The following is a 17,189-nucleotide window of genomic DNA, read 5'->3' on the forward strand; positions in this document are numbered from 1 at the left end:
GGAGTCATGATTCCAAGCCAACTCTTCTGAACTTCCAAGTAAAGACTACAACTAACACGCCTGCCTCCTTGTCGCCTTTCCCCTCCCCCACCTCTGGAACTCTGTCAGCACTCTTGCCAATGTTGTCATGGTGATGGGCGCTCTGTTTCATTCATTCTTCAGGCTAGGAAGGAGGTGCGTGTGGTTGAGGGTCCCTTCCTCTCCTTGTGAAGGATCTGGGCCAGGCTAGGGCACCAAGCAGGAACCATGCCTGTGTTAATAGCCCCGGTTGAGCACAGCCAGGACATGCGCGTAGGAGCTCCAGCATGGCGCGAGGCGGCGCGGGCCAAGATGCAGAAGGCGCACCAGCTGACCCAGCGCTGTGGGCAAGAGGCAGTGACCATGTGGCAACCTAAGGACAGCGTACAGGACCCGCACATGGCACATCATCTCTGCCGGGCTGCCTATATCCAGCCATGGCGCTTCCACGTGGAAATGATCAAAGGTGGGGGCACCGTGGAGAAGCCGCCACCTGGCGAAGGCGTCACACTGTGGAAGAGCAAGATGAAGCCACCAGTCTGGCGCGCGCGCCTGCCGCTGCCCCTGACCCGCGACGCACTGGCCATGCAGACAGCAGAGGTGGTGCATGCACACGCACGTGGGGCGCGCCTCACCGCCGCCCGCCTGTGCCGTGCGCAGCAGCAAGTCAATGGGCAGCTGCTGCTTCTGCAGCGCCAGCGTGAGGCTACAGACCACAGGCTCAGTGAGGTGCGAAAGGGCCTGCTGATTAACCAGCAGAGCGTCAAGCTTCGGGGCTACCGGCCCAAATCTGAGAAGGTGAGACCACTCCCTCAAGCCAGGTCGCCAAAACTGAGGCCCTCGCTTAGGCTGGGAAAAACCTGCCCCATAGAGAGAACACCCCTCCCCAGGTGCAGTGCGTAAGGACACCCCCATGATGAGGCCCTTGGTCCCCAAGTCCCCAGGTGGAGTGGGATAGCGCCCCACGGGGGTGGGTGGCATCCTCAGTCCCATTATCCCAGACTGGATTTCCTTCCCAGTCCCCCAGCCAGGGAGAGAAGATGGGACCCCAGAATCAAACTAGATGAAATTCTTCCCCAAGAGTGAAACCCACAAGCCCCAGCCCAGGCACACAATCCACCCACCTAGCCCCCAGGCCCACAGAGTGAAACCCTCCTGTGGGCATGAGACTGTCAATGCCCAAATCCAGTGAAATACCCAGCTGAGAAGAGTTGAGTGATGTCCTGGTTTCAACCCTTGAAACCAGCCTCCCCAGCTTCAGGCCTCATGAGGGGTGGGGTGGAAGAAACAGATCCTATCTATAGGGCGATAACCTCAGACTCCCAGCCCCCAGACCCAAGATTTAAGCCCCCAGCCAAGGAGACAGAGTGACACCCCTAGTCCCAATCCTGGTGAAATCTTCCCTGCAAAGTGAAATCCTAGACCTCCACCCTCAAGGGAGGAACATTCCAGTCTTCCTGGGGAAGAATAGAACCTCACTCACAATGAAATTCCTAGTGTTAGTCCCCAAATCCAGAGAGTAAGTCCCCCAAAAGACAAGTCCTCATCATCACTATGATGAGATCCCTGCACTTCTAGTTAGGGAGTTGAGGATAATACCGTCATCAAGAAAGGGGGACCTCCAGCCTTAGAGAAGCCTCCCCCTAAGGTGATGTCACCTCCATCCCAGCTCACTGGACTCCTCCCTGTAAAAGGGAGGAGTCATAGCCCCACCCTCCAGCTGATAAGTGAGTTTCCTGAAATTATAAAGTCTTCTCAGAAAGTGAGAGCCCCACAGGGCGAGAGTACTCCCAACTCCATTCTCCAAACTCAGGGTTTATGAGGTTGGCAAACCCTCTACCACCCCCGGAAGGAGAACTCTCCTGAGGGTGTGAGAGTCTCTCTGCTCTTCAGGTCCCTGACAAAGCTGACAGTATGCTTACCTGGGAGAAAGATGAGTTAAAGAAGATGAAGAGGAAGATGGAGAGAGACATGGAAAACTCAGAGGCCTTGCTCAAGGTCGGGAATACCTGGAACCCAGTGAAGGGGCTAAAGGGGGGGGGGACCCCTGGCTGCCTAATGAGCAATTGCTCTGACCATAGGAAACAGTAGCAACAGCAAACATCTCGGCCCACCCACTCTGATCTGACATTTGCCATATTTCTGCTTTGCTAAATGGAAAAACTGGGGCTCTGAGGAGTGGAGTTGGACATCAGAATAATAGTGAACACCCGCTCTGTGCCAAGTCCTGTGCAGTCATTGAGTTAGCTCCTTAAAGCAGTTTAAAATTACATATACACATATATATACTTAAAATGTACAACCTGATTATTTGATATCTGTATACATTGTGAAATGATCACCACAATCAAGGTAATTAACATATCCATCACCTCACATACTTATGTGTTGTGTGATGAGAATACTAAAGATTCACCCCCTTAGCGAATTTCAGTTATAGAACACAGTATTGTTAACTACAGCCACATTGTTGTACATTAGATCCCCAGAATTTAGTCATCTTGCATAACTGAAACTTTGCATGCCTTGACCAACAACTCCCCATTTCTCCCTCCACCCAGCCCCTGGGAACCACCATCCTATGATCTGCTTCCATGACTGTGACTATTTTAGATTCCATATATAAGTGAGTCATGTAGTATTTGTCTTTCTGCATCTGGCTTATTTCGCTTAGAGTAATATCCTCCAGGTTTGTCCATGTCGTCACAAATGGCAGGATTTTCTTCTTCTTTGAGGCTGAATGTATATATACATTTGAATCAGTAAGGGTGTGGGGGGACTCTGGGGACTGAAGAGGGCTCCCGATACTGATTAGAGAAGAGGGAGGGAGACTTGGAGGCTAGGGATTGGGAGGGATAAACCCTGAATGCAAGTTGAGGAGGAAAGAGATGGCACAGGAAGACAGAGATATAGGTCTAGCCAGTGCTACCTCTCCACTTTAGAGATGAAGAAATCGATGGGGGAGGGGCTTTCTTGGGGTGCCATGGCAAAGCCAGACCCAGAACTTAAGCAATTGACATCCAGGACAGGGAAGCTGCCACTAGCCCCTACTGCTCCCCTCCTCCCCTATTGCTGAAGGCTTCTGGAAAGGGGGTGAGAGGATGGAGTGTCTGAGCTTCTTCGATTTGGAAATCACTCTTTTGAGACACAACAAGAACTGGAAAGAGTTAGTTTGGAGGCAGAAACACTTTGCAGCCTCCAGCAGAAAAATCTGTTCCAGCTACCTCCCTCCAACATCCCCACTCACTTTCTGCCTTCATCTCTGCCTCTCTCTCCTTCCTTGCCCTCAGACCCTGGCCTCCTGCAGGGACACTCTGGCCTTCTGCTGTAAGGAGAGGCTCCAAGCTGTGGACTTAATGAACCAGCCACTGGACAAGGTTCTGGAGCAGGCTGGCCACCATTCCTGGGTGAACCTCTCCAGCCTCCCCACCACGCGCATTCAGGGCCAGAAAATGCCTCCTCCAGACTCTGCGGGCACTTTTACCCCAGGTAGGCATCCACAGAAAGGAATCCACTACAGTGGGTGTCCACCCACTCTTTCCCTGGGGAACCGATCCCCTCGACCAGCCTCCAGCTAAGCCCACATTCTGGATTAGTTCTTTCCCCTGCTCACTCCTGCTTGCCACACGGCTCAGTCACTCCCGCATGCTATTCATACTAACCCCACTAACAGCCCATCCCCTGGATTTACTCCCAGTCCCTCAGTAAAGCTCCTTCGCCCACGACCCACCACCCACCACCACATGAAAACAGAGAGGGGGACGCAGAAAGCCAGAGTGGGGGAAAGGAGGGAGTAGCGCCCCACCGCGTCTCTCCCTCCCGCAGAGTGCGCCACGGCTCTGTATGAAGCCAAGAGACTGTTGATGGAGTCCAAGGACACCTTGCAAGAAATGGCAAAGAATGAGGAGGGTATCCGCGAGCAACAGCAGCAAATAAGCGATCGCGTGTGCGCTTCGCTGACCCAAAAGATGCGCGAGACCTCGGAGCTGAAGGTGTGGACAGCAGGAGTCTCTCACAGGTGGTGGCCGGGGGCGAGGTTGGGAGAGTACCGAAGCCAGAGAAGGGCGACGCAGGAGGAGAGGGGACAGGAAGCCAGCGTGATCTCCTTGTGCTCAACCCAACCAGGAAAAAATGAACATGACCTTAGGACTAATGAGGGGAACTATCCACCGATGCACAAAATTCAACCAAGAGATGTATATCACCCGCGGTTTCATCAAGGTATGGTTTGGGGACAGGGTCTGCAGGGATGGGGCCAGGGGCATCCGCTTAGGATAGACCTCACTGCTCCGCACACCTCACTCCTCTAGGGTCCTCTGTCAAAAAATTACCTGGAGACTCGAGAGAAGCTGGACAGACCTCTGGTTCGCGTGTATCAGAGACACGTGGGCACCCAACTGCCTGAGGCCAAGCGCCTCGCCCAGGTATGCCCCTCGCGGTCCCAGTTCCGCGTCTCCCCACCCCCTCTAGGCGCGGCCTCGCTCTAGTAAGACTCCTTCCTCAAGCACACCTGGCCCAGGTAAGACCCCTTCACTCAGGTTTGTCAGTCATTCAACTGCCGCCCAGGAGGAGGCACTCAAATAACCACACCTGTCTCAAATAAGTCCCCTCAACCTCTCTCTGTCCGCCTCATTCCACCCCACTCCTTCTTGACAGGACTCCTCTCCCAGCCCCGCCCTGAGAAGGCTCCTTCTTGCACATTTCGCCCAGATGCTCTCCCACATCCCAGATCCGGCCTGTCCCTCATTCTGCAGGTGCATTCCCTTCCTCAGCCCCGCCCTATCGCGGGGCCGGTTCTTTTTCAAGCACATCTGGCCCAGGTGTGTCGCCCTCAATCCTACGCGAGACCCGCCCCTCCTCAGCTATGCTCCTCCCCAGGCGGGTCCCTTCTGCACACAGAGTTGGCCCAAGAGTGTACCCCCAATCCGAGGCCCGCCCCCTCCTCAGCTGAGCTTCTTTCACTCGCGCGCCTGGCCGATTGTGTCCGCCCACCACGCCCCGCCCCGCCCTCGCTCCAGCACGTAAGTCCCCCAGCATGGCCCCGCCCCCTCCCCAGAGCACTGACAAAATGCAGCGCCACATGTCGCATCTGGAAAAGAACCTGAAGGATCTGCTCGCGGAGCGCCAGAAGCTCACCCACAGCCTCAGCTCCAAGAAGATCGGGCACGACACGGACTACGACGTGGTGCGCCTGCGCCTCCGCCAGCGGCACCCGCATGTGTGCTACCAGCAGGCGCAGGGCCTGGTCAACGACTGGGACCCGCGCACGCCGCCGCGCGCCGAGTCTCGCCCCACCGGCAAGTGACAGACGCAACCCTTTGCCCCAGCAGGCCGATCCAGCGCACCTGGGCTGGGGTTTGGAGCAGGCATTCACAGCCTGGTGGTCCTCCCTCTCCCCTGACCCACCCAGCGCCCTCTAGGAGAATTATAATTAAAAATAACAATAATTGCACTTAGTAGGCATCTATTGTATATAGATGACTTAACCTACAACACATTATGGGCAATGTATCCTAGAAGTTAATAGCATGAATTTGGGTGCCAGATTTCTGGGGTTCAAATCTCAGCTCCCTAAGAAAAGCTGTGTGGCCTTGGGCAAGTCATTGTCCCTCTCTTGCCTCAGTGTCTCTACCTGTAAAACAGGAAGAATTACAGCACCTACCTCAGTTGAGGAAACTGTGCCTCAGTTGAGGCACAGTGAGGTTAAGCAGATGCCCAATGTCATACAGCAGCTTCCCCTGTAGTCCTCTCTAGTGGAGGTTTATTCTCCCGGGACCCCAAGCAGCTCAAGTGGGAAGGTAACATTGCATCCCATTGCCCTTTTCTTCATTTACATGGGGGTTGGAGGGATTGCTTCTTCAAAATTCACAGCATCCTCCATTCACTTTTTTTTTTGAGACCCTAAGAAAGTGCCAGGTACTGAGAATGCAAAAGTGAACAGGGTTGACATGGTCCCTGCTCTCAGGGAGCTCACAAGCAGATCAAGTGCAGCCAACATTGTCCTTTTGGATGCAGCTCTAGTGTGGCCCCCTATAGGAAACCAACCCAACCACACCCACCCATCCAGGCATAGCTCAGTTTCTCCTCTCTGTTCTCATAGCCTCTCGGACACCCTCCCATCACAGAACTCCTCACTACAAGCTGTGATGATCATGTGCTCTCCATGGGGAGATTCCAGGGTGTGGCATACATAGAATAAGAGGTGTTTGTTCAAACCACAAATATTTCCCAAGCAACTGTTCTCTACCAGTGCTGGGGATACAGTGAGTAACCAAAACAGATGTGGTCCCTAACCTCGTGGAACTGACCACGAATGTGCCGAGAATAGCCTTATCTTTTTGGCAAACCCAACCAGTCACGTGGACACAACGTAGCCCCGCCGACATTTTACAGAGAAGGAAATAGAGTTCAGGAAGGTGAACTCATTTTCCCAGGGTCACAGAGCTAGCGAGGGACAATGGAGGGCTAAACCTGGTCTGCACTCTCTCTTGCTCCACACTGCAAGTATTTACCATGGGTTCACCAGGATCTTCACTGGTCCCCAGAACAACCAAGCGGAGATGGATTCAGTATCCCCATTTGACAGAGGAATACACAGGAAAATGGGAGCTGCCTGCCCAGGATCACAGAGCTGAGAAGGAGTAGGGCTAAGGGGTTCAAACCAACCATCTCTGAGTCAACCATTAGGCATCACAGTCAGTTTCCTTATCTCTAGAGGGACTTCACAATCTGAGGGTCCCCGGGAGCTCCCTGGGGCTCAGACTTCTCCAGGAATTTTCTTCAGAGACTTCCTCCCTGTACCAATCAGGATACCAACAGGAAGCAGGTAGCACATGCAATTCGAAGGAAGTTTAACAAAGAGATGATGGTGAATTTACCTAACTCACTAAAATTTATTTGTAACCCCTAAAACTATTACTGTGGTGCTTTCATGGTCATTTGCAGTAAAAGACTCTAGTGGCCCAACATGGTCAAATAAGCTAAGGTCAAACAGTGTGACACTCTGCCTTCTTATTTTAGCTGTCTCTGTCAAAAAGTATCTGAGTGAAATATTACTCAGCCATAGTAAAGAGTGACATCTTGCCATTCGTGACAACATAGATGGACCTAGAGGATATTATACTAAGTAAAATAAGTCAGAGAAAGACAAGTACCATATGATTTCACTTACATGCGGAATCTAAATAACAAAATGAATAAATAAAACAAACAAATTCATAGACACAGAGAACAAACCAATGGTTGTCAGAAGGGAGGAAGAGGATGGGGAAGAATGAATAAGGGAAAGAGGATTAAAAAATGTAAACTTCCAGTTATAAAATAAGTTAAGAGGATGGAATGTACAACATAAGGAATAGAGTCAATAATATTGAAATAACTATGTATGGTGACAGACGGTTACTCCACTTATATGGTGATCACTTTATAAGGAATATAAATGTTGAATAACTCTATCATATACATTAAACTAATATAATATATGTCAACTATAATTTTAAAAACTGAGTATCCTTTTCTAGGTCTAGTGCTATGATTTTTAGTATTTTTGTTCTTTTCATTAGTGGTTTTGCTGTTTAAAACAGCCCCTAAGTATTGTACTCAAGTGCTGTCTAGTGTTTCTTATGAAGGAAGGCTGGGATGTGCCTTACAGAGAAAATGTGTATGTTAGATAAGCTTCATTTGGGTATGAGTTATAGTGCTGTTGGCCTTGATTCTAGTATTAATGACTCACATTAATATGTTTGTATTTTTTTTATTGAACAATATATATCAACTAAACCATCTTTAAACAGACACACACATAAAATGAGATTATGTATTGATTAGTTGACAAAAATGTGACCAGGAGCTCACAAGAACCCACTTCTTCTATCTCCCCTGGGAACAATGGTCGAGTATTTGGGCAACTTAATAGAACATAATGAACGCAAATAATAAGAATCGCCCATATTTGCAAAGGCGTAGGCAAGATGTAGGGACAGCACAGTACCAAGGTGCTAATCATTGTGGGGAGCCAGCTTTGGCCCTGGTAAGTCTGAAGCAATGAGGTAGTCAGAAGCAGCCAACCTTGCAGTGTTGCCAAGTGGATGCCTCTTGGTCAGTGTTCCCCACTGGTCAAAGCCAGAGAGAAAGGAAGCCCATGGATGCAGTCTGCACATCCTCGCAGGGCAGAACCACCAGCGCCCTGCTAACTTGTGAGCCCTTCGCAGGTCTTTCCTGGGGCTGGGAATGCCCCTTTGCCTGTGTCTTTATCTATCCTGCCCATAAGTCTCTCATGGGGGTGCAAATTCTCCCCTTGCATGCAATGCCTTACCCTCTAGGTTGAACCTATCATCTTCATTCTTGCCGACACAGCTCATTTGTAATATCAGTTACCCAATATTTCCCAATAACGTTTGTACAACCCCCTCAGTTGCTTCAGTTAAGATTTCAGCTGCTTCCCCAGGCTGAGTCATGGGCGCCATGGCAGCAGGGGGGGGGGGAGCCTCTTAATGTCTTAATGACACTATAAGGTGGGTGCCATCATCCCCACATGAAAGATGAAGAAATAGGTCTGAGCAGTGGCAAGATTTTAAAGACCACCCAGCAAGTGAGGGATTAAGTCTGGACTTTAAAAAGTGTGGTGATTCCCCCACGTGGGGATAGCACTGTTCTCAAAGAATGGGCCAGGTGCTGGGCCAGGTACCAACCTCCTGAGAACACCTACACTGCTTGTCAACAAAGCAGCTTCCTGGACCACCCTGGAGACCTATGCATGTCTAATGAGCTCCTCAGGTGAGTCTGCTGCACACCAGTCTATGAAATGCATTTCCTTCCCAGGGCCTACTCCTGCACCAACCACAGTCCCGAATGGGCCCAAGCAAATGTTTGCATTTTAATTTCTTTTAAAGTTAGAAGAAACATGGATATGTAATATATAACATTATATATTATTTATACTATATATAATATTTTATATTATATTATAGGTCATACAATATAATTAATTATAAAATATTATAAATATTAATATTGAAATCATTCAAATGATAAAGTCAGCCTGGATTAGACTGATCTTTGTATCAATGTGGTTCTTTTTCAATGTTTTTAAATTATAAAATACATAAAACATAAAAGTGACCATCGTAGCCATTTCAGGTGCACAGTTCAGTGGCATTAAGCACATTCACGTGGTTGTGCAGCCTTCACCACCATCATCTTGCAAAACTAAAACTGAAACACTGTCCCCGTTAAACACTAACTTCCCAACCTCCCCCCGCCCTCCACCCCTGGCAACTACCATTCTATTTTCTGTCGCTACGATTTGACTTTTCTAGGGAGCTTATATAACTCATACCAATGCAGTTTTTAAATAATTGTTTCAAGTTTTTTTACAAAGGGCCCACGAAGTAATTCAATTAGTCATTTGGTTACATCAGCTGAAGCCAGACACTATGCTGAGCAACTGAAGCAGACTTTTTGGCAAACACCTTGTTGATTTTACTCCTAAAAATTATAAATCTGTTTTCCTCCATCTCCTGCCCTATACAACCCGCCTTTTCCATCCACCGCGCTAAGGAACCATCTGTTGTTGCCTCGATGGTCTTACAGCCTCCTAATTGGTCCTCCTGTTGCCATCTTCCCTGTAATGCACAAACACATCCCAGCCAGCACAAGCATTCGAGTCTACAGAGCAGATCATTGCACTGCCACCACCACAAACAGGATCCATTGCCCCTAGAACACAGCCCCACTGTCTTAGTCCATTTGGTCTGCTATAAGAAAATACCACAGACTGAGTGGCTAGTAAACAACAGAAATGTGTAGCTCACAGTTTGGAGGCTGGGAAGTCCAAGATCAAGATGCCAGACAGCTTCTGGGGAAGAATCCATTTCCTTGTCCCTTCCAGTTTCTAGAGGCTGCCTTCATTTCTTGGCTTGTGGCCTCTTCTTCCATCTTCAAAGCCAGGAGCAGCATCTTTAAATGTCTCGCTGACTCTAACTCTTTGCTTTACTGTCACATCTCCGTCTTCTGACTTCTGACCCTCTTGCCTTCCTCTTATAAGGAGCTCTGTGATTATACTTGGCCCACCAGTGTAACCTAGGGAATCCTGAGATAGTTCATTACCTCTGCCATGTCCCTGTGCCACATAAGGTGATGTATTCACAGGTTCCGGAGATTTGACCATGGACATCTTTGGAGAGGGAAAGGTTATTCGGCTTACTGCCACACATCAAGCTTTCTTTTGCCTCCAAGCATGTTTTCTCTCTGCTCAGAGAATTATCTCCCTCAGTGTTAAATTAGTGAATGGAGGTTATACCCATTCTATAATGCGTGTCATGAATTGCTTAACAACACTTGTTACCAAGACATTTCTAAGAACACTATTTGTCATCCATGATGAGAGGAAAACATTAAAAAGAAAAAAAGAAGAAAATCCTCTCCCTACCCCTTTTCCCATCTAGCACCATCAGTTTTCCTGTCCCATAGACTAAGTCAAAACTTCCATGTACACATTATAACACCCTGCACTTTTCCTTCATAATTTTCATCCCATTTCTATGTGACAGTCCGGTGATTGTCAGGTCCCTAAGGGCATTTTGGAGTATTGGCTTAGTTTGAGGTGCTCTAGACGCAGACTCTGAAATGAGAATTCAAATGTAAGAAGTTTATCTGGAAAGCGATCCCAAGAAGCCACAGGGTAGGAGCAGGGCAGTGATGCGGGGAAGACAAGGCAGCCAGTGTTGGGTTACCACCATGGGCAACTGAGGCTCAGTCCTACCAGGACCTCTCAGAGATCATGGAAAGTATATACCTCAGTTATCCCAGCCAAGAAGCGACAGAGCTGGGGTGCTTATCCACCAGCTCTAGTCAGTCATTGATTGAGAGCTGCTCCCAAGGTTGAGGGGTAACACCCAACACTTTTGGCCTCCCCTTTGAATGGGCCAAAGCCAGTTTCAACGGCCAGAGACAGCCTTCAGTCAGGGAGCTGCAGGGGCTAGCAGGTGTGCACACCAGGGAAATTGTGCTGAGGATATACTGGCGTGCAACTATCAACATTTGCTACAGAGAGGGAGCGTATCTGTCTTACTACTCCTGCATCCCTGGTACCTGGCATGTAACAAACATTGGGTAAATCTGTGTTACATGAATCAATGAACATATAAATAGATTAACTTAAAGTTTGCAGAGTGTTTCTATATTCATTGCCTTTTTTTTACACTGACCAAAACAATGATTCTTTAATAACATCAAATATAATAGCATTCAAATTTGTCAAATTAGGCCTTTCAAAAAAAATTTGCTAAAACACAATTCCAAGTGAGGTTCATACAGTCATGCATTACCTTATTTAATTCTAAGTTTTAGAAACACAAAGTTTCCTTTGTAATCATCTGGTTCACCATGACTTTGCTGAGTTCCTTACTATCTTCCAGGTTTCCTGGAAAATAAGAGACTGGCAGGGGAAGCAGTACAGCATCATCAGGGGAGAGAAGCAGATCTGGGCTTCCTAGCAGTGTTACCTTAAACAACTTACTTAACCTCTCTGAGCATCTGTTTTCTCACCTGTAAAACTATGGATAATAGAAGTACCTCTCTCACCAGGTTTCAATAAGAATTTATTGGCACAATATTGTATGTCATTTAGCCCAGTGCTTGATATAGAGGGAAGTTTCCATAAATGGTAAAATTCATGCTCATTTTTTATTGAGGTGAAATTTACACGACATAGTCACTTAAAGTATACAATTCAGTGTCATTTGGAACATTCACAATGTTGTGCAACAACCACCTCTGTCTAATTCCAAAGCATTTTCATGACCCCAAAAGGAAACCTCATATCCTGTAGCGATCATTCCCATTCTACACTAGGGAAGATCTTGCTGCTTCTCAGAGATGTCTAAACATGGGGGACATTCTTTGTAAAGTAGTAAGTTCTCTGACACACAGAAGCAATCAAGCACAGGCTAGAATTTGCCAGGGACATTATATTGGGGAGACTCATAGAACTAAAGCAGTAGTTTGCAACTAACAGATATTAGACAAAAACAGAGTTTCTCGACTAGAGCAATTCTGCCCCCCAGGGGACATTTGGCTATATCTAGAGGCATTTTTGGTTGTCACAGCTAGGGGTGGTAGTAGAGATGCTGCACATCTAGTGGGTAGAGGCCACAATGATGCTAAATGTCCTGCAGTGAACAAACAGAAACTCAGGGACATGGACAATGGACTAGTGGTTACCAGAGGGTTGGGGAGTGGGGGAGGAAGGAAGAGTTAGACAGGGTAAAAGGGGTCAAATATAGGGTGGTTGGGGGAGGGTGCAGTAGGTAAAGGGAATCAAATATATGGTAGCTGAAAGAAATTGGACTCTGGGTAGTAATCGCACAATAGAATATATAGATATCAAATGATAATGTACACCTGAAACTTATATAATTGTATTAACCAATGTTACCCCAATAAACACTTAATATCTACCCTCTTAGCAAATTTCAAATATACAATACATTATTGTTAACTATAGTCACCACGCTGTGCATTAGATTTCCAGAACTTATTCATCTTGTATAACTGAAAGTTTGTATGCTTTAACCAACATTTCCCACACTTTACCCACCCCCACCCCACCCCCAATCCCTGGTAATAACCATTCTACTCTGTGCTTTTTGTGAGTTTGCAAAGTTGAAAATTCTTGACCAAATCCTGGAAGGAAATACAGCAACATGTTAGGAGGGGTTATTTCACTGTATCCTTTTTTCCATTTAGTATGTCACCCAAGGTCCCATCATAAATACTTCTATCTCAAACTCTAGAAACCCTGGGTGATGAGAATTTCTCTCTATCAGATCCAATGCAGTGGCTCATAGTCTCGTGGTCAGTAAACCAAACAGTAAGTTATTTGCCCCATGCACATCAAATAAACAGTGTTGGGAGTCGAACAGGGGATGGAACCTTAAAACCTCCATGATGAGTGTTCACTTTAGTAGCATATATACTAAAATTGGAATAATCCAGAGAAGATTAGCGTGGCCCCTGAGCAAGCATGACATAAATTCATAAAGCATTCCATATTTTTTTGAAATATAAAAAAACAATAATAAATAAAAAAAATAAAATGGGTAGAAGAGTTAACATTGAGTAGCTCCTGGTCATTAGCAAATGGCAAATCTTTCTAGGGAGACTATTGAAGATATCCTTCTCTGGCAATAGAGTAAGCTCCTTTTGCTCAAGAAAAACTCAGGGTGTTGTTTAAGGGTACCTACTTGCAACAGTAGATAAGTCTTAGAGATCTAACACACAATACCATAATTATACACAACAAAGCTGTATTTTAAACATTAATCTTGCTAAGAGACTAGATCTTAACTGTTCCCACCACTAGAAGAAATGGTAATTATGTGACATGACAGAGGAATTAGCTAGTGCTACAATGGCAATCGTATTGCAACATAATTGTACCACATCACTATGTTGTACAGGCATACCTCTAAAATATTGCCAGATTTGGTTCCAGATCACTACAATAAAGAGAATATTGCAATTAAGTGAATCGCATGAATTTTTTTGTTTCCCAGTGCATATAAAAGTTACATTTACACAATATTGTAGTCTACTTAGTATGCAACAGCATTATGTCTAAAAAAATAATGTACATACCTTAACCGAAAATACTTTATTGCTAAAAGAATGCTAACTTTCATCTGAAAAATGGAACAAATAGACTTGCTCAACGCAGGTTTGCTATGGACCTTCACTTTGTAAAAAATGCAATCTCTATGAAGCAATGAGGTATGCCTATATCCCCTAAACTGACACAATGTTATATGTCGATTGTATCTCAATTTAAAAATGGCTTACAAACTCAGGAGTGAATTTGAAAGCTGAACACATGTTTTGTTTCATTTCGTTTTGCTTTGTTGACTTGCAAGGGCGTCTCATCTTCAGAGAACTGGCTCTCAGAATTAAGATTGACATATACTTAAAAGCTAATCCACAAAAGCACAGTTATTATGTTCATCATTCTAATTGGTAGGGGGAAAATAGTAGTTCCTCACTGGTTCTGTGTCAGGGTCAGTACTGAAAAATATCAGCAATACATTGTTTTCTTTTAAGGAGTCATATGGGCCTGTATTCATTATATATCGCTATGTAACAAATTATCCAAAAACTCAGTGGCTTGAAACAACATTTATTTCCTCTCAGTCTTCCGTCTTGGGATCTCTCCCAAAGCTGGGGCTGTGGTCTCATCGGAAAACATGGCTAGAGGAGGCTGCACTTCCAGGTTCACCCACAAGGTTGTGGAAGGATTCATTTCCTCACAGGCTGTTGGGCAGAGACTGCCCTCCATTTCTGCCACACAGGTCTCTCCAACATGGCAGCTCACATCCTCAACGTATGAAAACCAAAGCAAGTGAGACAGCCAGAGAGAGAGAGAACATGACAGAAGTCATAGGATTTTTGTACCCTAATCTCAGAAGTGACATCCGGTCACTGTTGTCATATTCTCTTCATTAGAAGTATGTCACCAGGTTCAGCCCACATTCAAAGTGAGCAGATCACACAAGAATGTGAATACCAAATGGGGCCATTGAGAGCAATGTCAGAAGCTGTCTACCACGGGGCCCAATATTTAATCTGTTTGGGGTTTTGTGCGAAGAAAAACTATTGAGCAGCTTAAGAAAAAACAAGAAGCATTCTTTGTGTGGTTTTCTTAGGATAGAAGAGGTTTTTCTGACTGTCATATATGATATGCATGTTTAGCCATAATGGGAATTTGGATAAACTAAGGGAAAGTTTCACTTTCCCACATCATTCTTCTCTTTTAGAGAAATTTCCTTGTCCACAGTCCCCCTTGCTTTTGGGAGGGTCTTTCTTATTCATCTCTCTCCAAAAATACATTTCAAGTGGCATAAGAGATGAAACCTTGGTGAGGGAGGATACAGAGTTCAAAATTCACTTCCTGCTAGTATAGATTTAAAGCCAGGGATGTTTGCGGGGTTGAATGATCATCTTTTTGACACAATAGAATTGCGACAATTCAATTGAAATCCCTTTTCCAGCAACAATTTTCCACCCAGATACTTTTTCACACACTGGCTGGAATTCTCTCTTGCTCATTGGTTTCCATCTCTTTCCTCATCCATTTCTGAATGCAAAAACATGTTCGTGACTATTCCTTGCAAGAAAAACCACAATTGTCATTTCTGCTTGATCATGGCACTAATACATGATAATGATTCTTTTATCTTCATCTTGTGCCTCATTAATAGCACAGCCATTACAGCCATCATTAATTACTATTAAATCATGGCATCTCACAGAGCTGAGGACCAGGTTCCTCCCTGGGAAACTTGGTTCAGCCCATTGATAGTATCAGTTCATAGCCACCTCCATCCTGTTTCTTTCCTTCACCCTCCTCATGAAAAAGACAAGCAGTGCACAGACTACGCAGTTTCCAAAACACCGACCAGCTGACCAGAGCCAGTCTCCTTGTGTAGAATGAAAAGGCAGGAGTCCTGGGTGTGGCAGGGGCTTGTCCAGGTCACCAACCAGTTTGTGAAGATCAATTAGGAGTCTGCAGCTACTTTGTAGATCATGGATGTTAGCCATCTCAAATGGAAAGTGATGTTGGAGAGAAAAGAATGAGTCTAAGAGGCATTTAGGAAGGAAAATAGAGTGCTTTCTAAATAACAGATAATTTTTTAAGTGCTTTGAAAATATTACCTCCTGACAATACTCAGTTAAGGTGGGCATTATTATCTCTTACTTTCACGATCCAGTCTAATTCTGAAGCCTACTTCTTGGACCATTATGCTGTCGTGCCTTCTGCTCAATTGTCTACTTGTTCTAGAATAGAGATTGCCCACTTATTTGCATCTCTTCTACCTTCACCCCCTTACACACACACACACACACACACACACACACACACACACACACACAATCACATACACATACACCCACATCTACAGCAAAATGGTAGAGATGGGAACAACTGAGACATATAGATGCCCAAGGGGTGGACCAGGCCACAGAATGCCACTGAGTACAGCAGGCCTAATGGAAGCCCCATATTCATTAAACAGTCCATTCCCTCCTTCTCCCAGCCCTTGAAATTATTATTCTGGGTTAATTCTGTTTATATAAATTAGCCCATTCTTATTCACAATAACCAAAATGTCTGTCAACAGATGAATGCATAAACGAAATGTGTTCTATTCATACAACAGATGTTATTCAGACAACAAAAGAATGAAGCTCTGATATATGCTACAATAAGGATGGACACTGAAAGCATTGTTTAAGTAAAAGGAACTAGACGTAAAAAGCCATATAGAATGTGGTGCCACAGGAGTTCTTAAAGCTCCAGACAACTGTATTGTGCAGCAAAGCTTTTGAACTAATGTCTTAAACTATATTGGGTCTCAATCAATTAAAGACTGATGCCCAGGCCATGTAGAGAAGGACAGAGAGAATTCTTTGGTTGCCAGACCTGCTTCAGGTTACCCTGACTGACTGAGCTGGCTCACTTACTCTGCTGAGCTCATGTGACCGTCTCAGGCTGAACTTGGGAGAGCGGCTAAGCCCTTTTTTCATTTCTTTTTTCTCGATCTGAACCTTGGGCTGTAAAGGAAAGAAAATAAGAAGATTCAGGAGTCTAGGAGAGCTGCCCTCTGACCCCAGCTGCATCACTTTTGAGCTCACTTACTTAACGTTTCTAAACCTGTTTTCCCCATGCAATCTGCCATTGACAGGAAAAGAGTTCCCATCCTTCAGATACTTTGAGTAGGTGCCTGAGACATGGGAGCTGCTTGTCTGTGCTCCCAATTGTATTGCAATATCTGTGACTTGCAAAACTTTAATATGTCCTGAAAGGGAAGGAGCACCTGGGCACATGGGTGTCTTCCCGACTGTGGCGACGAAATCCTGTCAGACGAGATACCAACTCGTCTTGTCTTGTCGGGTACCCGTGGGTTGTTTACCCCCCAAGGGAGCCTGGGATGATGAGAAGTTGCCAAGTCCTTGAGCAACACCACCTCCTTTCATCTCGATGAGATTTTATTGTTGCAGCTCCACAGGCAAAGGAGGCCCCAGGTCAGGACCTGAAGTTCAAGAAGAACCACGGGCTGATGACACTAATGAGAATAGAGGAATCAAGCAAGGAGAAGGTTCTATTGCTGCAAAGATGA

The 17,189-nt window shown here is 45.9% G+C and overlaps 1 protein-coding gene and 1 non-coding gene across 2 annotated transcripts; both read left to right on the top strand.

The window, feature by feature from the left end:
• Positions 1 to 146: 146 nt before the first annotated feature.
• CCDC105 (coiled-coil domain containing 105) lies at positions 147 to 10,074 on the top strand. Its single transcript, XM_016157669.2, has 9 exons — positions 147 to 816; positions 1,912 to 2,016; positions 3,309 to 3,507; positions 3,844 to 4,010; positions 4,144 to 4,239; positions 4,329 to 4,442; positions 5,075 to 5,315; positions 9,706 to 9,768; positions 10,064 to 10,074. Exons 1-9 carry the CDS (start codon positions 247 to 249, stop codon positions 10,072 to 10,074), a joined length of 1,566 nt encoding a protein of 521 aa, XP_016013155.2. The 5' UTR covers positions 147 to 246.
• Positions 10,075 to 12,970: 2,896 nt separating this feature from the next.
• Positions 12,971 to 13,075, top strand: LOC118612814. Its single transcript, XR_004955073.1, has one exon. It is a non-coding gene; the product is annotated as a U6 spliceosomal RNA (small nuclear RNA).
• Positions 13,076 to 17,189: the final 4,114 nt, after the last annotated feature.

This window comes from Rousettus aegyptiacus, unplaced genomic scaffold (assembly GCF_014176215.1).
Source record: "Rousettus aegyptiacus isolate mRouAeg1 unplaced genomic scaffold, mRouAeg1.p scaffold_m13_p_16, whole genome shotgun sequence".
Lineage (NCBI taxonomy): Eukaryota > Metazoa > Chordata > Mammalia > Chiroptera > Pteropodidae > Rousettus > Rousettus aegyptiacus.